Below are 19,242 nucleotides of genomic sequence, written 5' to 3' on the forward strand. Positions count from 1 at the left end.
GGTTAACTCAGGCCCTGATTTCTAGAACCTTAAAGTCTAGTGGAGAGATACACATGTAAACAGATTATCATTGTGTAATGTGATAAATGTTATAACAGAGGCACATTATAAGTGCTTGTTATTAATATAAGGAAGTTACTGTTTGAACCTGAGATTCAGAGAAGACTTTACAGAGTAGCTGACCCTCGAATTGACTCTTGAAAAATAGGTTGACATTCTGACCAGTGTGGAGGAAGTATTCCATACAGAAGTAGTAAATTTTGCAGAGAGAAAGTCATGATCAGCACATATTCTCGCAACTACTTTTCTTTTTTTTTAATAACTACTTTTCATTTTATGTGGCTGTAATATCAGTGTGTATTCCCTGGTGGCTCAGTGGTAAAGAATCCGCTTGGCAATGCAGGAGATGCAGGTTTGATCCCTTGGTCTGGAAGATCCCCTGGAGAAGGAAATGGCAACCTATTCCAGTATTCTTGCCTGGGAAATCCCATGGACAGAGGAGCCTGGTGGGCTCTAGACCGTGGGGTTGACAAAGAGTCGGACATGACTTAGTGACTAAACAACAACAGCAACATCGAGTGTAAGAGGGAATAAATGTAATGAGAGGAATAACAGGCATTATACTATGAAGGGCCTTGTATTCCATGTTGAGGAATTTAGATTTTTTTTTTTTCCTTGAAAGCAGTGAGAAATCAATGAAGAGCCTATTTTTTTGGCTGTGCCACAACGCATGTGGGATCCTAGTTCCCTAATCAGGGATCAAACCCATGCCCTCTGCAGTGGAAGCACAAGGAAGTCCTGAAAGGCTTACTAAACTGAAGTTTAATATGGTTAAATTCATGTTTTTGCTACTCTAAGTCCTTTGTATCTTTATATAAATTTCAGAATCAGCTTATGAATTTCTACAAAAATAGTTGCTAGAATTTTGATTAAGACTGAATTGAATCCATAGATCAGTAGGAAGAGAATTCACATCTTAACAGTATTGAGTCTTCTGATTGAGGAGCATGGTATATCTCTCCTTTTATTTAGGCCTTTTGTAATTTCTCTCAACTTACACAACTACTTTATAGTTTTCAGTGTATAGGACTTACACATATTTTATTATATTTATTTGTAGGTAGTTGATATTTTTGTGTTATCATAAATGGTAGTTATTCCAATTTCCAGAAAATTTGTTGCTGGTACATGAAAACATAGCTTTTTTATGCTGCCCTGTATCCTACAACTTTGCTAAATACACTTATTATTAATTCTGGCAGCCTTTTGTGGATTCCTTAGGATTTTTTACAATTTTACCTAATTGACATTTATAGAACATGCCACCTAGTAAAGCAGAATGCACAATTCTTTTCAAATGCTAAGAACTTTTACCAAGATAGACTGTATTTTTTTAAATAAAACAGGTCTCAATAAATCTTTGAAGATTAAAATAATACAAAATATATTCTCTAACCACAGTAGAGTTACATTAGAAGTCAATAACATAGAGGTATCAAGAGAATCCCTAAGTATTTGGAAATCAAACCACATATTTGTACATAACCCAAAGAAACCACAAAGGAAATTTAAAAAACAGTTTTATTAGAGTATAGTTGATTTACAGTATTGTATTAGTTTCAGGTGTACAGGAAAATGAATCAGTTATACATACACCTGTATCGACTCTTTCTTTAGACTCTTCTCCCATATAGGCCATTACAGAGTATTGAGTAGAGTTCCCTGTGCTATACAGTAGGTTCTTATTAGTTACCTATTTTATATAGTAGTGTTTGTACGTCAATCCCAAACTCCCAATTTATCCCTTCTCCCCCTTGTTCCCTGGTAGCCATAAGTTTGTTTTCTACATTTGTGGCTCTGCTTCTATACAAACTTCATTTGGACCCTTTTTTTTTAGATTCCACATATAAGCAATATCATATGATGTTTATCTTTCTGTGTCTGACTTACATGACTCAGTATGACAGTCTCTAGGTCCATCCATGTTGCTATAGATGGCATTATTTTGTTCTTTTTTATGAGTGAGTAATATTCCACCAAGTATATATACGACATCTTCTTTATCCATTTCTCTGTTGATGGACATTTAGGTTGCTTCCCTGTCCTGGCTGTTGTAAATATTGCTGCAGTGAACATCAGGGTGCATGTATTTTTTTTTTTTTTAGATATCTTTTTAAATTGTGGTTTTCTCTGGGTATATGCCTAGGAGTGGGATTGCTGGGTCATATGGTAGTTTCAATTTTGAGTTTTTTAAGGAAACTCCATACTGTTCTCCATGGTGGCTGTACCAGTTTACATTCCCACCAACAGTGTAGGAGGGTTCGCTTTCCTCCACACGCTCTCTAGCATTTATTGTTTTTAGATTTTTTTGGGTGATGACCATTCTGACCAGTGCAAGGTGATAGCTCATTGTAGTTTTCATTTGCATTTCTCTAATAATTAGTGATGTTGAGCATCTTTTCTTGGGCTTTTTGGCCATCTGACCACAAGGGGAATTCGAAAATGTTTTTAACTTACTGAAAATGAAAATTCAATGTTTTCAAGTTTGAGGGATGTAGCTAAAATACAATGTTTAGAGAAAATTTTATAACATTAAGTTCTCTATTAGAAAAGAAATGTCTCAAATTATCATCTAAGTTTCTACTTTGACAAACTGGAAAAAGAGAAGCAAATGAAACTCAAATAAGTAGAAAGGAGATAAAAATGATAAGAGTAGAAGTGAAATAGAACCCAAAAGCATTAGAGAAAATTAGTAAAACCAAGAGATGATTCTTTTAAAAAAAATCAATAGGATTGTTAAATCTTTAGTTAGACTGATCAAAAAAAGGGGAGAAGATACAAATTACTAATAACGGGAATGAAAGAGGGAACATCACCACAAATCCTACAGACATTAAAAGTTAATAAGCAAGAGAGTTCCTTGGTGGCCTAGTGGTTATGATTCTGCACTTTCACTGCCGTGGCCCAGGTTCAGTCCCTGGTGGGGAATTGAGATCCTGTAGCCATGCAGCGCAGCCAAAACAAGCAAACAAACAAAGATAATAAGCAAATGTGAACAACTTTATGGTAATAAATTTGAAATACAGATTTTTTAAAAAATTGCTTTGAGAGCTGTATGAAGAATTAGTGTGAGGGGGTCAAGACTGTAAGCAAGGAGATGAGTTAAGAGATTGATACAAAAGTCCATGCTAACAACAAAGAGGGCCTGAACTAAGGCATTAGCGCTAAGGATGGAGAAGAAGGACGATTTGGGAAAGTTGTTGATTCATGGGGAGGGATAGTAGAAAGAAAGGGACGAGTTCCCTCTACTTTCTACTTAGGTAAGTAACTAAGTGGATGGTGATGTCAGTAATAGGAGAGGAAATGTAAGAACAGGTGTGAGCGAAGACAGTGAGTTTGGCTTTGGCCACAATGAGTTTGAGGTGTCCTTTAGTTAGATATAGCAGATTAGAATACCAGGTGGAGTTGGTGCAGATCCTGGGCCCTAGGTTTATGATCCAGTGTTTATTCCAGTCATACTTTCTTGAGACAGACCCATGAACAGTTCTTTACAGTGGTCTGTATGATACTGACATTGAGATGTGTTTTAGAAAAGATTTTATTTTTAGAGCTCAATATCACAGGTGAATGACATATCTTAATACACTTTTAAATATACTACTTTCCTTTAATAAGTTCTTATGGCTTTGTTATCTATCACTTTTTTTCCCCTCTTGCTATATATCTTTAGTTATATTTGGGGATAGTCTTTTGAGGTATATTAAATGCCTATTATATAGAAAAGTCCTTCTGAATGAGGCTAACTCAGAATTTGGAGAATGACTCCTAAACATGATATTCTGGAGTTGATCTATAAACTCTTTGTTCATTCTGTTCACATTGTTCATTATTTTAGGAAGTTCATAGCCCTGCTTAGCCTTAGTCTCTCCATAATGAATAGCAAGGAGAGATAAGAAAGCCTTCCTAAGTGATCAATGCAAATAAATAGAGGAAAAGAATAGAATGGGAAAGACTAGAGATCTCTTCAAGAAAATGAAGAGATACCAAGGGAACATTTCATGCAAAGATGGGCACAATTAAGGACAGAAATGGTATGGACCTAACAGAAGCAGAAGATATTAAGAAGAGGTGGCAAGAATACACAGAACTATACAAAAAAAGATCTTAATGACCCAGATAACCATAATGGTGTAATCAGTCACCTAGAGACAAACATCCTAGAGTGTGAAGTCAAGTGGGCCTTAGGAAACATCACGACAAACAAAGGTAGTGGAGATGATGGAATTCCGGGTGAGCTATTTCAAATCCTAAAAGATGATGTTGTGAAAGTGCTGCACTCAATATGCCAGCAAATTTGAAAAACTCAGCAGTAGCCACAGGACTGGAAAAGATCAGTTTTCATTCCAATCCCAAAGAAAGGCAATGCCAAAGAATGCTTGAACTACCACACAGTTGCACTCATTTCACATGCTAGCAAGGTAATGCTCAAAATTCTCCAAGCTAGCCTTCAACAGTACATGAACCGTGAACTTCCAGATGTTCAAACTGGATTTAGAAAAGGCAGAGGCACCAGAGATCAAATTGCCGACATCCACTGGATCATCGAAAAAGCAAGAGAGTTCCAGAAAAACATCTACTTCTGCTTCATTGACTATGCTAAACCCTTTGACAGTATGGATCACAACAAACTGTGGAAAATTCTTAAAGAGATGGGAATATCAGACCACCTTACCTGCCTCCCAAGAAATCTGTATTCAGGTCAAGAAGCAACAGTTAGAACTGGACGTGGAACAATGGACTGGTTCAAAATTGGGAAAGGAGTATGTCAAGGCTGTATATTGTCGTCCTGCTTATTTAACTTCTATACAGAGTACATCATGCGAAATGCGGGGCTGGATGAAGCACAAGCTGGAATCAAGATTGCTGGGAAAAGTAACAGTAACCTCAGATATGCGGGTGGCACCACCCTTATGGCAGAAAGTGAAGAGGAACTAAAGAGCCTCTTAATGAAAGTGAAAGAGGAGAGTGAAAAAGCTGGCTTAAAACTCAGCATTCAAAAACGAAGATCATGGCATCTGGTCACTTCGTGGCAAGTAGATGGGGAAACAATGGAAACAGTGACAGACTTTATTTTCTTGGGCTCCAAAATCACTGTAGATAGTGACTGCAGCCATGAAATTCAAAGACTGTTGCTCCTTGGAAGAAAAGCTGTGACAAACCTAGACAGCATATTAAAAAGCAGAGACATTACTTTACTGACAGAGGCCGTCTGGTCAAAGGTATGGTTTTCCCAGTAGTCATGTATGGATGTGAGAGTTGGACCGTAAAGAAGGCTGAGTGCAGAAGAATTGATGCTTTTGAACTGTGGTGTTGGTGAAGACTCTTGAGAGTCCCTTGGACTGCAAGGAGATCAAACCAGTCAATCCTAAAGGAAATCAGTCCTGAATATTCATTGGAAGGACTGATGCTGAAGCTGAAGCTCCAACACTTTGGCCTCCTGATGTGAAGAACTGACTCATTGGAAAAGACCCTCATGCTGAGGAAGATTGAAGGCAGGAGGAGAAGGGGACGACAGAGGATGAGATGGCTGGATGGCATCACCGACTCGATGGACATGAGTTTGACCAGGCTCCATGAGATGGTGATGGACAGGGAAGCCTGGTGTGCTGCAGTCCATGGAGTCAAAAAGTCAGACATGACTGAGTGCCTGAACTGAACTGACTGGTCCAATTATGAGACTGACTGACCTATGTTTATAGTTCACTCCCTTCACTCGACTTAAAATCTCTCCACCCTATGGAAATGTCACCTTCTTGAAATCCCAAACAGTGTCAGTCACCCTGTCCTCTGTGTTTTTATCAAACTTCGTTTTTCTATCCTAGTACCTTTTAAGGTCTGCTTTATGCTGTAGTTAGTGGCATGTTAGACTAATCCTCCTGAGAGCAGGTACTGTGTCTAATTCATCTCTGTAACATCAGCATTTTGTATATGGTATATACTACACTGGACTTGAGTTCATCATGGCCTGCCTCAAAAGCCATCCTTTCCATGAAGCCTTCCTTAACCATTTTCATGTCTAAAAGTTCATGTTATGTTTCTTAAGAATAGGAGCCATGTTTAGTTCATTTCTGAATTCTCAGTGCCTGTTTGGCCTTTAGGTATTAAATACAATTGTATTTGTTGGTTGAATGAGTGAGTTAATGACTGAAAGAAAGCTAAGTGGGAAAAGGAAGAAGGAAGGAAGGAAAGTTAAATGATATGAAAAAGAAAGAACGGAAGAAAGAAAAGAAAGTGAAAAAAGAATGATTATAGTGAAAGGGAGAGATAATTGAGCACTATCAAGAAACACATATAGAAATTGTTACACTTTAGAGATGCTAAAATCTAATCTTCAGATATCTGCAACACATGTTATATTGCAGTGGCTTACATTACCCTGCCAAAGATCCATGACAGAACCCCAAGTTTTTGTTAACTGATGGCTATATGGATAAGGTGAAGGCATCGATTACATGGAAATTGTCTGTTACGGGATTCATTATGATCATCAGTGAAACACTAATAGCCATCTGATGGGAAGTGGTGATAGCTCTTTCTTTGTAATGAATGAAGTTTTAAAATGTGATCTCAGGATTTCCCTGGTGGTCCAGTAGTTAAGACTCCATGCCTCCAATGCAGGGGGCACAGGTTCAATCCCTGGTCAGGGGAACTAAGATCCCACATGCAGCTTGGTGCGACCAAAAATTAAAACTAGAATAGAATAGAATAAAATATAATCTCATTGGTATATGGTTTAATAAGTGCTCTTTTGCATTCTTTATGTCAGGAAGAAGTGGTGTGTAATATATTAACATGTTTTATCTTAGATCTCTTGCTTACTGGTTTTATGTACCCTGAACAAAGTCACTTCATATCTTTTAGTCCAAGTTTCCTCATTTGTAAAATTGAGGAGTTTTTACAAATTTTTAATAATTTGTTGTAAGAATTAATTGAGAAGATGCATGTAAAGTGTGTTGCAAATTCTCAATAATATTAGCTGTCTTTACTAAATCTAGAAACAGACCAAATCTAACTGAAGTAGTGTAACCATTGTCTAAATGAATGAGAGTTTTTGCACTTTTCCTTCCTTTTTTTTATGCTATAGAAGTCATTGTCATTACAACCAAGGATGTCCAAAAGGCTTTGTGTGCAGACTTCAACAAGATGAAAATGAAGCTAGATATTGTGTGTATTCCCGATGAAGCTGACATGGGAACTGCAGATTCTCTGCGCCACATATATCAGAAACTTAAGGTGAAAAGCTGTTTATTGATTTTTTTTATTTGTTGAAAATAAATATCATCTTATATTTTCCCAATGCAATGCAGTTTATAATGTGTTTTAAAAAATATATTCTAGTACCCCATACTTTGCTGCCCATGTTTCATCTGCTGTTTAGTTTGATTACTAGTAAAGATTTAGACACTCAGTTGTCACAGTCACTAGTTGCCAGTATTTTTCAGTCATAATACATCTTTATAAAAAAGGTACGTTTCTAATGTACTTCAAAAGATTCCATTTATATAAAGTTCATGAATAAACAAAACTTATGTATAGTAGGGGCTTCCCTGGTGGCTCAGCTGGTAAAGAATCCGCCTGCAATGTGGGAGACCTGGGTTTGATCCTTGGGTTGGGAAGATCCCCTGGAGAAGGGAAAGGCTACCCACTCCAGTATTCTGGTCTGGAAATTCCACAGACTGTATAGTCCATGGAGTGGCAAAGAGTTGGACATGACTGAGCGACTTTCACTTTCATTTTCATGTATAGTAATAGAAATCAGTCTACCAGCTGACTCTGCAGATGAGAGATTGAGTGGAAAGAAATAAGAAGAAACTTTCAAAAATTTCAGCTCCCTCACGTGATATTATTTGAAAGTTTAGTCTCCTTTGATTAAGCAACTAACATGAGTGGGCTTCCCTGGTGGCTCAGTGGTAAAGAATCCGCCTTCCAATGCAGGAAACACAGGTTTGATCGCTGATCTGGGAAGATCCCACATGCCTCAGGGTAACTAAGCCCAGGTGCCACATCTGTTGAGCCTGTGCTCTAGAGTCTGGGAGCCGCAACTACCAAGCCCACGTGTCGCAGCTGCTGAAGCCCCCACGCACTAGAGCCCGTGCTCCACAGCAAGAGAAGTCACCACAATGAGAAGCCTGAGTACCTCAACTAGAACATTTCCATCACCTCTCACAGTTCCTTTGTGCTTCATTTTAGTTAATCCCCCACCTTTAAAGTCAACTGCTATTTCTGATTTCTGTCACCATATGTTAATTTTGCTTGTTCATGAACTACATATAAATGAAATCATATAATTTTATTTTGGTTTCTTTTGTTTAACATAGTATTTTTCAAATTCATATTATTGCTGGTATAACTAGCTTGTTTTTATTTATTGCTGAGTAGTATTCCATTCAATAAGAATACAACTATTTACCCATTTTTCTGTTGATGGTCATTTGCATTGTTTCAAAATTTTAGATATTATGAATAAAGCTGTTATGAACATTGTTCTGCAGATCTTTTTGTAAAAATATTATAGTTTGAAAAAAATACATTATAGTTTGTAGGATTTACTATATTGAGAAATGCCAGATAGTTTTCTAAATGGTTGTACATTTTATACTTCTGTCAGCAATGTATAAGAATTGCATTTGCTTCACATCTTCATCAACACTTGGCACTGTCAGTCTTTTTAACTTTAACCATTCTAGTGGGTGTTATGTAACACTATCTCATTGTGGTTTTAATTTGCATGTCCCTGATAATAGTGATGCTGATCACATTTTCATGTGATTACTGACCATTAGTATATCTTCATGGAATGTCTATTCAAGACATTTGCCTTTTTTTTTCAGTTGTTTGCCTTTTTATTATAGATTATATAAATTCTTTGTATATTATAGATAGAAGTCTTTTGTCAGATATGTGTTGTGAATATTTTCTGCCAGTCTCTGGCTTGCCTTTTTATATTCTTAATGGTGACTTTGATGGCCAAAAGTCTTAAATGTTGATGAAATCCAAATTACCAGTTTTTTCTTTCATGGTTAGTACTTTTTTTTTTTTTTTTTTGCCATACCACGAGGCATGCTGGATTTTAGTTCCCCAAACAGGAATTGAATCTGTGCCCCCTGCAGTAGAAGCATGAAGTCTTAGCCACTGAACTGCCAGCAAAGTCCCCTGTGGTTGGTGTTTTTTGTGTCCTAAGAAATCTTAGCTTACCCTAAGCTTAAAAAGATTTTTTTTTTTCTGTTTACATCTAAAAATGTTATAGGAATAAAGGTTTACTTTTTTCTGTATGAATATTCAGTTGTTCCTGCATCATTTGTTAAAAAGACTTTCCTTTCCCCATTAAATTGCACTGGTGCCTTAGTTGAAAATCAGCTGACTGATTTTCAGCTGTGTGTGCTATTTCTGTTCTCTCTTCTTTGTTCCATTGGTCTGTTTGTCTTGTCTCTGCTTTCTTACTACATTTAATAAAGTCTTGATTATCTTAACTTTATAAAGTTGGTCTTGAAATCAGGTACTATAAATCTGCCTACTTTGTTCCTTTTCCTTAAGATTGCCTTGATTATTCTAAGTCCTTTGCATTTCCACATAAATTTTAGAATTAGTTTGCCAGTTTTTAGCCAGAAAAAATGCTTTCTGGGATTTTGATTGGCATTGCAGTGAATCTTTTGGTCATTTTGGGGAGAATTGACATCTTAATACTGAATCTTCCAGTGCTTGGACATCTACTTATTTAGATTGCCTATAATTTCTCTCAGTAGTGTTTTTTTTTTAATAATTTTCAGTATAGAGGTTTTGAGCATCTTTCAGTAATTTTATTCTTGTTTCGTCAGTTTGATGATATTGTAACTAGTACTTTTCATTCTATTTTCTAATTGTTTATTACTTGTATAGCCATACAGCTGGTTTTTATGTGTTAGCTTTGTACCCCATGACTTTCTTAAATTGTAGATTCTTTAGGATTGTCTATATACAGCATGCTGCTTGCAGATAAACAGTATTACATCTTCCTTTTTAATCTTAATGCCTTTTCATTTCTTTTTATTGTCTTATTTCCCTGGCCAGGGCTTCCAGAAGTTCAATGTATATAGACATTCCCTTTTACTTTTTGGCCTTCTTTTGTCTTTCTGTGCTTTCATACAAGTAGATTTTGGTGCTTCTATTCAGAGAGGAGATCTCTAATACCATCACATTGGGTGTGTGGCTTTCTTGAGTACAGTTTCTTATTTAGGGAAGAAATGGAGGATTTCACTAGGGTAATGAGAAGAGAACTGTGTTCTTTCACAGGGTTATATGCCAGGTTTACCAAGAAGCTTAGGGTGTTTGGTGGTCTTCCCAGGAGCTGTTTTAGTTACTGTCTAAAAGTTTAGTATGGAGGTATAAGCTAGACTCTGCTCCCTAATCTATAAATCTTAGAAATGTTATTTTTGCCCTAGCCTGGAACTGGAGATCCTGGGAGTTCCATACAAATGAGTTTCTATAACCCTTAGAGGCTTGAAAAATAATAGGGGCAACTATTAATAAATAGGAGAGGGCATGAGGTAAAGAGTAAAGTAACTGCCAAAAGGACATTTTATTCCCAAGCCACTACCTCTTCTTATGGGTTTGAGCACTTCTTATTTTAGGGCTCCCCCTTATCCCTGAGAGCAGAATCCTCATTAACTCATCCTACACGGTCTCATTTCTTTTCCTTCCTTACTCCTGTTTCCACATGATTTACACAGCATCCTTTACCTATAATCCTACCTCTGAGCTTTCTTAAGCTGTGACTTTGACTAGCAGGCCTTTGCTCTCTTTGCTATCTCTGCTTAGTTTCTCTTGTACCAGTGACTCCTGAAATCCTGGCTTCGTCACGTCAGCTTGCATTCTGACCTGGAATAGAAGGCAACAAAACTGACCTGTGGAAGAACATAAGTAGCCTCCTGAATAACCATTAAGAACAAAGTCAAACCTGAGCCAAAATTCAGAACTGTCTGATTGGGATCAACGTGAACTTGCAGGAAGCGCAAAGGAAATACATATAAACAGTTGAAGAGTTGAGACAGCTTGAGGAGGCAGTTGTTTGCTAAGGGAGGACAAGTAACCCCTTAAGGGAGAAAGTAACACCTCCAGCTGTGCTGTGGTTTAAAAACAGTGCTTCTTTGAGCCAATTTATTTCTCTTCCCTTTTGCCCACAAGAAAGAAGTGAGAAAGTGAAGTCGCTCAGTCGTTTCTGACTCTTTGCAACCAACCCCGTGGACTGTAGCCTACCAGGCTCCTCCATCCATGGAGTTTTCCAGGCAAGAGTACTGGAGTGGGTTGTCATTTCCTTCTCCAGGGGATCTTCCTGACCCAGGGATCTAACCTGGGTCTCCCACATTCCAGGCAGACGCTTTACCATCTGAGCCACCAGGGAAGCCTAAAAGGCGACTTCCTAAACATTGGTTCTTTTTCAGTAAGATTTTAGGTAAGATAAGAACATTACCTTTGAGTTTTGAGTTTATTAGCTTTTGGTCTTTTATTTTTACCCACTTCCTACAGATTGAGTTACTCAAATTTTACTGTGAGGTTATCCCAGGTGGTTTCTGCTTTTCTCAGAGAAAGACCACAGTAGTATATTAGCTTTATTTGGCTTCTTTGGTTGAAATGTATTTTACCATTTTAATTTACCGTCTTTGTCATTTGCATTGCATTTGCTAAATGTGTATGCTTTGTCTTTCCTGGTGGCTCAAAGGTTAAAGCGTCTGCCTGCAATGCGGGAGACCTGGGTTCGATCCCTGGGTGGGGAAGATCCCCTGGAGAAGGAAATGGCAACCCACTCCAGTATTCTTGCCTGGAGAATCCCATGGACGGAGGAGCCTGGTGGGCTACAGTCCACGGGGTTGCAAAGAGTCGAACATGACTGAGTGACTCCACTTTCACTATTGGAGGTGGATATCATATCTGCTATGTTATATTCTTTCAACATATTTCATTTGGTTTTACCCTTCTGGCATTCTTTTCTATTTCATTTTGCCTTATTTCATCATACAATTTCACTGATTTATTGGCTTATCACTTTTTATTTCAGCTGCCCAAACCTCTTTCTCTGACTTATCAAAAGAGATTATTGGCTCATTCATTTTCCCAGGCCCTGGGTGAGTGAGCTCCATTTTTATAATTGGTGCAGATAATATAAAAGTACTTGGATTTTATATCTTCTTCATAGTAGTGTTTCATATTTATCAGACTGACGAAGGATTCAGTCTTACCTATGTCTGAACAAACTTTGTCCTACTATTTCTGATGACTGAAAACAGATGTATTAATATTTTCAACCTACCTGTACACTAAACAAAAAATTCAGATACGTACATGTCCTTTCCCTTCCTTTGTGGGTGTGCTCAGTTGTATCTGACTTTTTGCACTCCTATGGACCATAGCCATCCAGGCTCCTCTGTCCATGGAATTCTCCAGGCAAGAATACTAGAGTGGTTGCCATGCCCTCTTCCAAGGGGTCTTCCTGACCTGGGAATTGAACCCTCATCTCATGTCTCCTGCATTGTCAGGCAGGTTCTTTACCACTAGCACCACCTGGGACAGTACAGTATCATTAATTATAGTCACCAAGTTGTACATTGCATCTCCATGACTGACTTATTTTATAACTAGAAGTTTGTACCTTTTGGCTCCGTTTACCTATTTTGCTTACCCCCCACTGCTGACCTCTGGCAACTACTAGTCTCTTGTTTGTAACTATGAACTTGGCTTTGTTGTTGTTTATTTGTTTTTAGATTCCATGTATAGGTGAGATTATATGGTGTTTGTCTTTCTCTGTTTGACTTATTTCAGTTAGCATATGCCTTTAAGTTCCAGCCATGTTGTTGCAAATGCCAAGATTTCACTATTTTTAATGGCTGAATAATATTCCATTGCATGCATATGCCACATTTTCTTTATCCATTCATTTGTCTGTGGACACAGGTTGTTTACATATCTTGGCAGTTGTATATATGCTGCAATGAACATTGGCTAACTTCCTTCTCTTTTTCAGTATTTTCTTGTAAACTGGAGTTTGGGTCTAAATTTTAATTAGATTCAGTGTCAACTTTTTTTGACAATAATTCTTCATGTGTTTACTTCATATTGTTTTATATTCAGAAATGAAATCAGATATTTCTTTTAAAAGCCTTGATTTTGATTATGATGTCAGTCTTAATAAAGGGGTTAAAAAAACAGCCCAAATGGTTTCTTTTTGTGGAACATGTTATGGACTACAATCTGGGCTCTAGGAGAAATAGAAGCTTTTAAATTTTATTGAAATTGATTTTACAGTTTTTCTTTTATGGTTTGTGATTTCTAGTTTTTGCTTTAGAAATTATTCCCTATTTTAACATCTTAAAAGAGATTTTTAAAAAATTTCATATAAAAGTTTAATCTTGCTTCTTACTTTTCAGGCTCTAATTCACTTAGAATTTCTCCATTTATTTTAGTCTTTTAAAATATATCCCAATATCTTTATTGGGATAATTTTCTTCATAAAAATCTTATTTATCTTTTTTTAGGTTTGTTCCTAGATTGTGTTTTCATGCTCTCTTTTTATTAGTATATATATTGTATAAGCAAATAATATACATATATATATATAATTTAAAGAGTCAGATAGTTACAAGACTTAAGGTGAAGAACAAGGGTCTCCTGCACTGTCCTTCCTTATTTATTATTCTTACTCTTCAGAAGCAACTGTTTTCAGCTCTTCTTTTTTTCCTTCTGATAATGCCCTCAATATTTCTAAGTACCATATTTATGCTACTGTTTTCTTTAAGTTTTAGATATTATCTATTGTAATTTCACTATGGAAAGTAAGGATTTGACTCATTTAGTACCTTGTCTGCCCTTCTCCATGTACATAAGCTCCTCCTTTCCTAATCTCCCTATATAGTAGCATCAAATTTACAGCTGTGGAGAAGGAAATGGCAACCTGCTCCAGTGTTCTTGCCTGGAGAATCCCAGGGACAGGGGAGCCTGGTGGGCTGCCGTCTATGGGGTCTCACAGGGTCGGACACGACTGAAGCGACTTAGTTAGTTATTTACAGCTGATTCATGTAGTGTACTAGTGTCGCATTTCCCTTTTTTTTTTTACATTTATTTATATGGCTGCTTTGGATCTTAGTTGCAGCATACAGGACATTTAGTTGTAGCATGTGGGATCTAGTTCCCTGACCAGGGATCAAACTCAGGTCCCCTACACTGGAATCACCAACTCTTAGCCACTAAACCACCAGGGAAGTCCCTATATTTCCCTTTTTAAAAAATCAACTTTATTGAGTTATAATTTGTATACAATAAAATACACCCATTTTAAAAGTAGTTTTTTTTTTTAAATCAGGTTTATGGAAGTATAAATTACATACATAAAATTACCTTTTTTGATATACCAAGTTTTTTTTTTTTTTTTTTTAATTTTATTAGAGTATAGTTGATCCACAATGTTGTGTTAGCTTCAGGCATACAAATAAGTGACCCAATTACACACATACATATATCCATTCCCCTTAAGACTCCCCCCTGCCCCATATAGGTTATCATAGAATATTGAGTAGAGTTCCCTGTGCTACACCATAGGTCCATGTTGGTTATCTATCTTATATATAGTAGTGTGTGTGTTGTATACTGAGATCTGATAAAGATATAGATATGGAAGATATAGATATATATTGAAATATATATCAAGATAAGGAAGAAAAGTTCTATCAACTCTTCCAAAAGTTCCGTCAACTGTTCCAAGTTCCTTTTTTTAATACAATGATTTGTTTTTCTTAGAGTTATTAATTGCCTCCCTTTTAAAAGTTGCTTAGTTTTTTGTTTCTATCACTAATTCCCTCAGATCCTTTAAAAGGAATGAAAAGATGTCAATATGTTTAAACACTTTAGACCAGTCCTAATGAGATAGATGAATCTGGAGCCCCTTATACAGAGTGAAGTAAGCCAGAAAGATAAAGAACATTACAGCATACTAACACATATATATGGAATTTAGAAAGATGGTAACGATAACCCTATATGCAAAACAGAAAAAGAGACACAGAAATACAAAACAGACTTTTGAACTCTGTGGGAGAATGTGAGGGTGGGATATTTCAAAAGAACAGCATGTATACTATCTATGGTGAAACAGATCACCAGCCCAGGTGGGATGCATGAGACAAGTGCTCGGGCCTGGTGCACTGGGAAGACCCAGAGGAATCGGGTGGAGAGGGAGGTGGGAGGGGGGATCGGGATGGGGAATACGTGTAAATCTATGGCTGATTCATATCAATGTATGACAAAACCCACTGAAATGTTGTGAAGTAATTAGCCTCCAACTAATAAAAAAAAAAGAAAAAAAAAAAACACTTTAGGTATTCTGTCCATCATTTTCTTTTTTTTTTTTTCTTTTGACACTGTCCTTCTGGAAGCCATCTGTTCTCTCTTCTCTCTTGAAATTTCTACTCATTGCTCTAGCCTGCTGCAGATCTGTCATCCTGGAAATTCTTTTCACTATCATTCTGTGAATTCCCTTTTCTCTCCTGTGTTGGATACTCTGGTTCCTAGATCTCACATTTTATTCTTTCTTGGTTTACTCTCCCATTTCAGAGGGACCCAGTCCTTAATTGGCTTTTTAAAGAGCGCATGGAAGGTAAATATTTTGAGAAGTGCATGTTTAAAAATGTTTATTCCATCCTTACTCTTGAATGGTAGCTTATCTTTACATAGAATTCTAGGTTAGAAATAATATTCTCTCAGAATTTTTGGTCCCAGGACCAAAGAGACAAACGTCCTTGATGACTCCCTGTGCTATAGGTAGATTTTTTTCTCTCCCAAATTTACCCTTTCACTGAGGTCCCATTTATGCAGAATCTCAGTTCAGACTTCCAGCTTTCATGCTTTCATACCAACTTCAAGCTACATCTTTTGGCCCAGTGTAACCGGTGGCTCAGTGGTAAAGAATCTGCCTGCCAATGCAGGAGACGTGGGTTTGATCCCTGGATCAGGAACATCCCCTGGTGAAGGGAATGGCAGCCCACTTCAGTATTCTTGCCTAGGAAATCCCATGGACAGAGGAGCCTGGCAGGCTACAGTCCATGGAGTCTCAAAAGAGTTGGACACAACTTAGCAACTCAGCAATACCAGCAGAATTTTCAACGTAGTTTTCATTTCCTTCTTCAGTTGTGGCACTTGGTATTTTCCTATTCTTTCTCATAAGTTTGAATACATTTGGAGTAATTTTTTGTTAGTGCCTTATCCATAATTTTTAGGTATTTGTAACAGTTTTTGGGTTCCTAGTCCATGAGATTTCCAACACCAGAAGCCTCCATGCTATACACTTAATATGCATTATTTAATTTAATCCTCCAGCTGCACTCTGAAGTATATTGTCTTTATCTCCATTTTTTCTTTTGTTATTTTTTTGCAAAGATATCCCATATTTATGAATTAGAAAAATTAATATTGTTAAAGTGTCCACACTAACCAAAGCAGCCTACAGATTCAATGCCATCACTGTCGAAGATCCAGTAACATTGTTTACAGAAATTGAAAAAAAATCCTAAAATTCATATGGAATCACAAAAGACCCCTTATAGCTAAATGTACTTTTCCTGAATCATATTTTTTGTTTTTACATTTTTTTCAAGATCTTGTAATAACCTGTAATGGAAAAGAATCTTAAGAATATATGTGTGTGTGTGTGTGTGTGTGTATATATATATATATATATATATATATATATATATATATGAACTGAATTTATATATAAATACATCTTAAGAATATTATTTATATATAAATCTTAAGAATATTTTTTATATATACATGTATATATAAGCTGAATCTTTGTTCCCATTTTACAGGTGAGGAAAGTAGGGCTCATAGAGGTTTAATAACTTTCCTCACTTCAGGTGGAAAGAAAGACTGTATGTTAGGTGCCAAAGTCTAGGTAAGTACATTGAGTAATTGAGGGATTAATAGGATCATGTCTGCTGGGTACAGTCAAATGGCACTTATCTCCTCGGAAATTGGATTTTTATTTGAGAGTGCAGTAGTGGAGTGGGTTAGGAACATGGTGGGATTCCCAGGTGGCTCAGTGGTAAAGAATCTGCCTGCCAGCGCAGGAGATGCAGGAGACACAAGTTTGATCCCTTGGCCTGGAAGACCCCCTGGAGGAGGACAGCAACTCAGTCCAGTATTCCTTCCAGGGAGATCCCATGGACAGAGAAGCCTGACAGGCTACAGTCCCTGGGTTCCCAAACAATCACACAACTGGGCAACTGAGCACAAAGAGTTAGAGTACTATGCGCCCTCTAGAGGAAACTACTTAGCTCTGCTTATTGACGCTTTCTAATTGATTCTTGTAGGAAGAATAGGAATTTGTGATGGTGTGGAGATGAGGAAAGGTAGATGTTACTAGTATGAAGGAGCTAGAGTAGCTCCAGAAAAAAAAACATGAAAATATTGGTAGATTTTCTTGAAGAATTACTACAAAGCCGAGATGTGAGGGGATATTTTTACCTCCAGGTTGTATGATCTGAAGGCCTCACCCAGTGTTGAGCATACATACCTTTAAAACTTATACTCAAGTGTATGTTTTTTTGGGATGTACTAAAAAATAAAATATATCAGCTAAATAACTTAATTGGTACTCTTTTTCTTTCTGGGTTGTTGTTCAGTCACTAAGTCATGTCTGACTCTTTGTGACCCATGGACTACAGCACCAGACTTCCCTGTCCTTCACTATATCTCAGAGTTTGCTCATACTCATGTCCATTGAGTCAGTCATACTATACAGTCATCTCATCCTCTGTCTCCCCCTTCTCCTCCTGCCTTCAGTCTTTCCCAGCATCATGGTCTTTTCCATCTAATGCTCTTTGTATCAGATGGCCAAAGTATTGGAGCTTCAGCTTCAGTATCAGTCTTTCCAATGAATATTCAGGGTTGATTTCCTTTGGGATTGACTGGTTTGATCTTGCAGTTCAAGGGACTGCACCACAATTCAAAAGCATCAATTCTTTGGTGTTCGGCCCTTCTTGATGGTCCAACTGTCACATCTGTACATGACTACTGGAAAAACCATAGCTTTGACTATACAGACCTTTGTTGACAAGGTGATGTCTCTGCTTTTTAAATATGCTGTCTAGATTTGTCATAGCTTTTCTTCCAAGGAGCAAAATTTCATGGCTGCAGTTATTGTCCATATTAATTTTGGAGCCCAAAAAGATAAAATGTCACTGTTTCCAGTTTTCCCCCTTCTGTTTGCCATGAAGTGATGGGACTGGATGTCATGATCTTAGTTTTTTGAAAGTTGAGTTTTAAGCCAGTTTTTTCACTCTTTCTGGATGGCAGCCTGAATTATATCCATTTAAGGTTAATTTGATCATTTTTTTTAAGTTGAACAATTTGGAAGAGAACAGAAAAGCAGATGAAAGTGAGAAGCAACAGCAACCTGCTTTGTATTAACAGCTGATTATTCATATAAGATCTCTCTCTGCAGCCAGTTGAGCACTTTTAGGGATAATTAAATTGGCTAAAGCTTTATAAATGAGTACAGTTTGACAAATTAATTAATTTACTTCTGTTCTTAGAGACTACTCTAAAGTAGGGAGTTACTTTATTGGCTAAACATCAGGATGTAAGTTTCATTTTCTGTGGAGTTACCTAGAACATTTTCTCTGAAGATTGCAAGGGAAATCTTTCATATTTACTGTGTGTGTCTGGCCTGTGTTTCTGATCCCTACAGCCACCTTGATACATAGATGGTATTACTCTGTTCTGCAGCTGAGAAACCTCATACTCAAGAGAGCTTAAATAACCTGCTCCAAATCCCATACCTGCTTAGGTGCTGAGCCAGAGCTAGAACCCAATCCTGGATTTTGAGATGCATTTGTGCATTTCAGATGCCCATGCTGTTTTTACTTTATCATGTAGTCCAAAAGTCTACTTTAGACTTTTGGCTTTAGAACAAGTTCAGTGGTCTGGTATTTTTCAGAATTCTATTTTCCTCTTCTTTTTGTGTGGTTGGTAGTTATTTTTATATGTAGAACTCTTTTAAAGTATGCAATTTACTGTAGAGCTCTTAAATATTTTTATGTAAAACATTAAAAATTAGCAAATCTCCTACCAGGACTCAAGGAACTATGTTGTCTTCCAAGAGTGCTGCTTTTGCTCCTTGATATCTTTCTAAAGTGGAGGGAGACCCAGTGTTGT

The 19,242-nt window shown here is 37.1% G+C and overlaps 1 protein-coding gene across 2 annotated transcripts in view; it reads left to right on the forward strand.

Moving 5' to 3' along the window:
• EIF2B3 (eukaryotic translation initiation factor 2B subunit gamma) overlaps positions 1-19,242 on the forward strand; it is a 107,121-nt gene that overhangs the window by 3,431 nt on the left and 84,448 nt on the right. For both annotated transcript variants that reach the window (XM_061122071.1, XM_061122073.1), the window contains exon 3: positions 7,145-7,293. In XM_061122071.1, the coding sequence (XP_060978054.1) occupies positions 7,145-7,293 (149 nt within the window). The remainder of the gene's footprint in view (positions 1-7,144; positions 7,294-19,242) is intronic.

This window comes from Dama dama, chromosome 20 (assembly GCF_033118175.1).
Source record: "Dama dama isolate Ldn47 chromosome 20, ASM3311817v1, whole genome shotgun sequence".
In the NCBI taxonomy this organism is placed as follows: domain Eukaryota; kingdom Metazoa; phylum Chordata; class Mammalia; order Artiodactyla; family Cervidae; genus Dama; species Dama dama.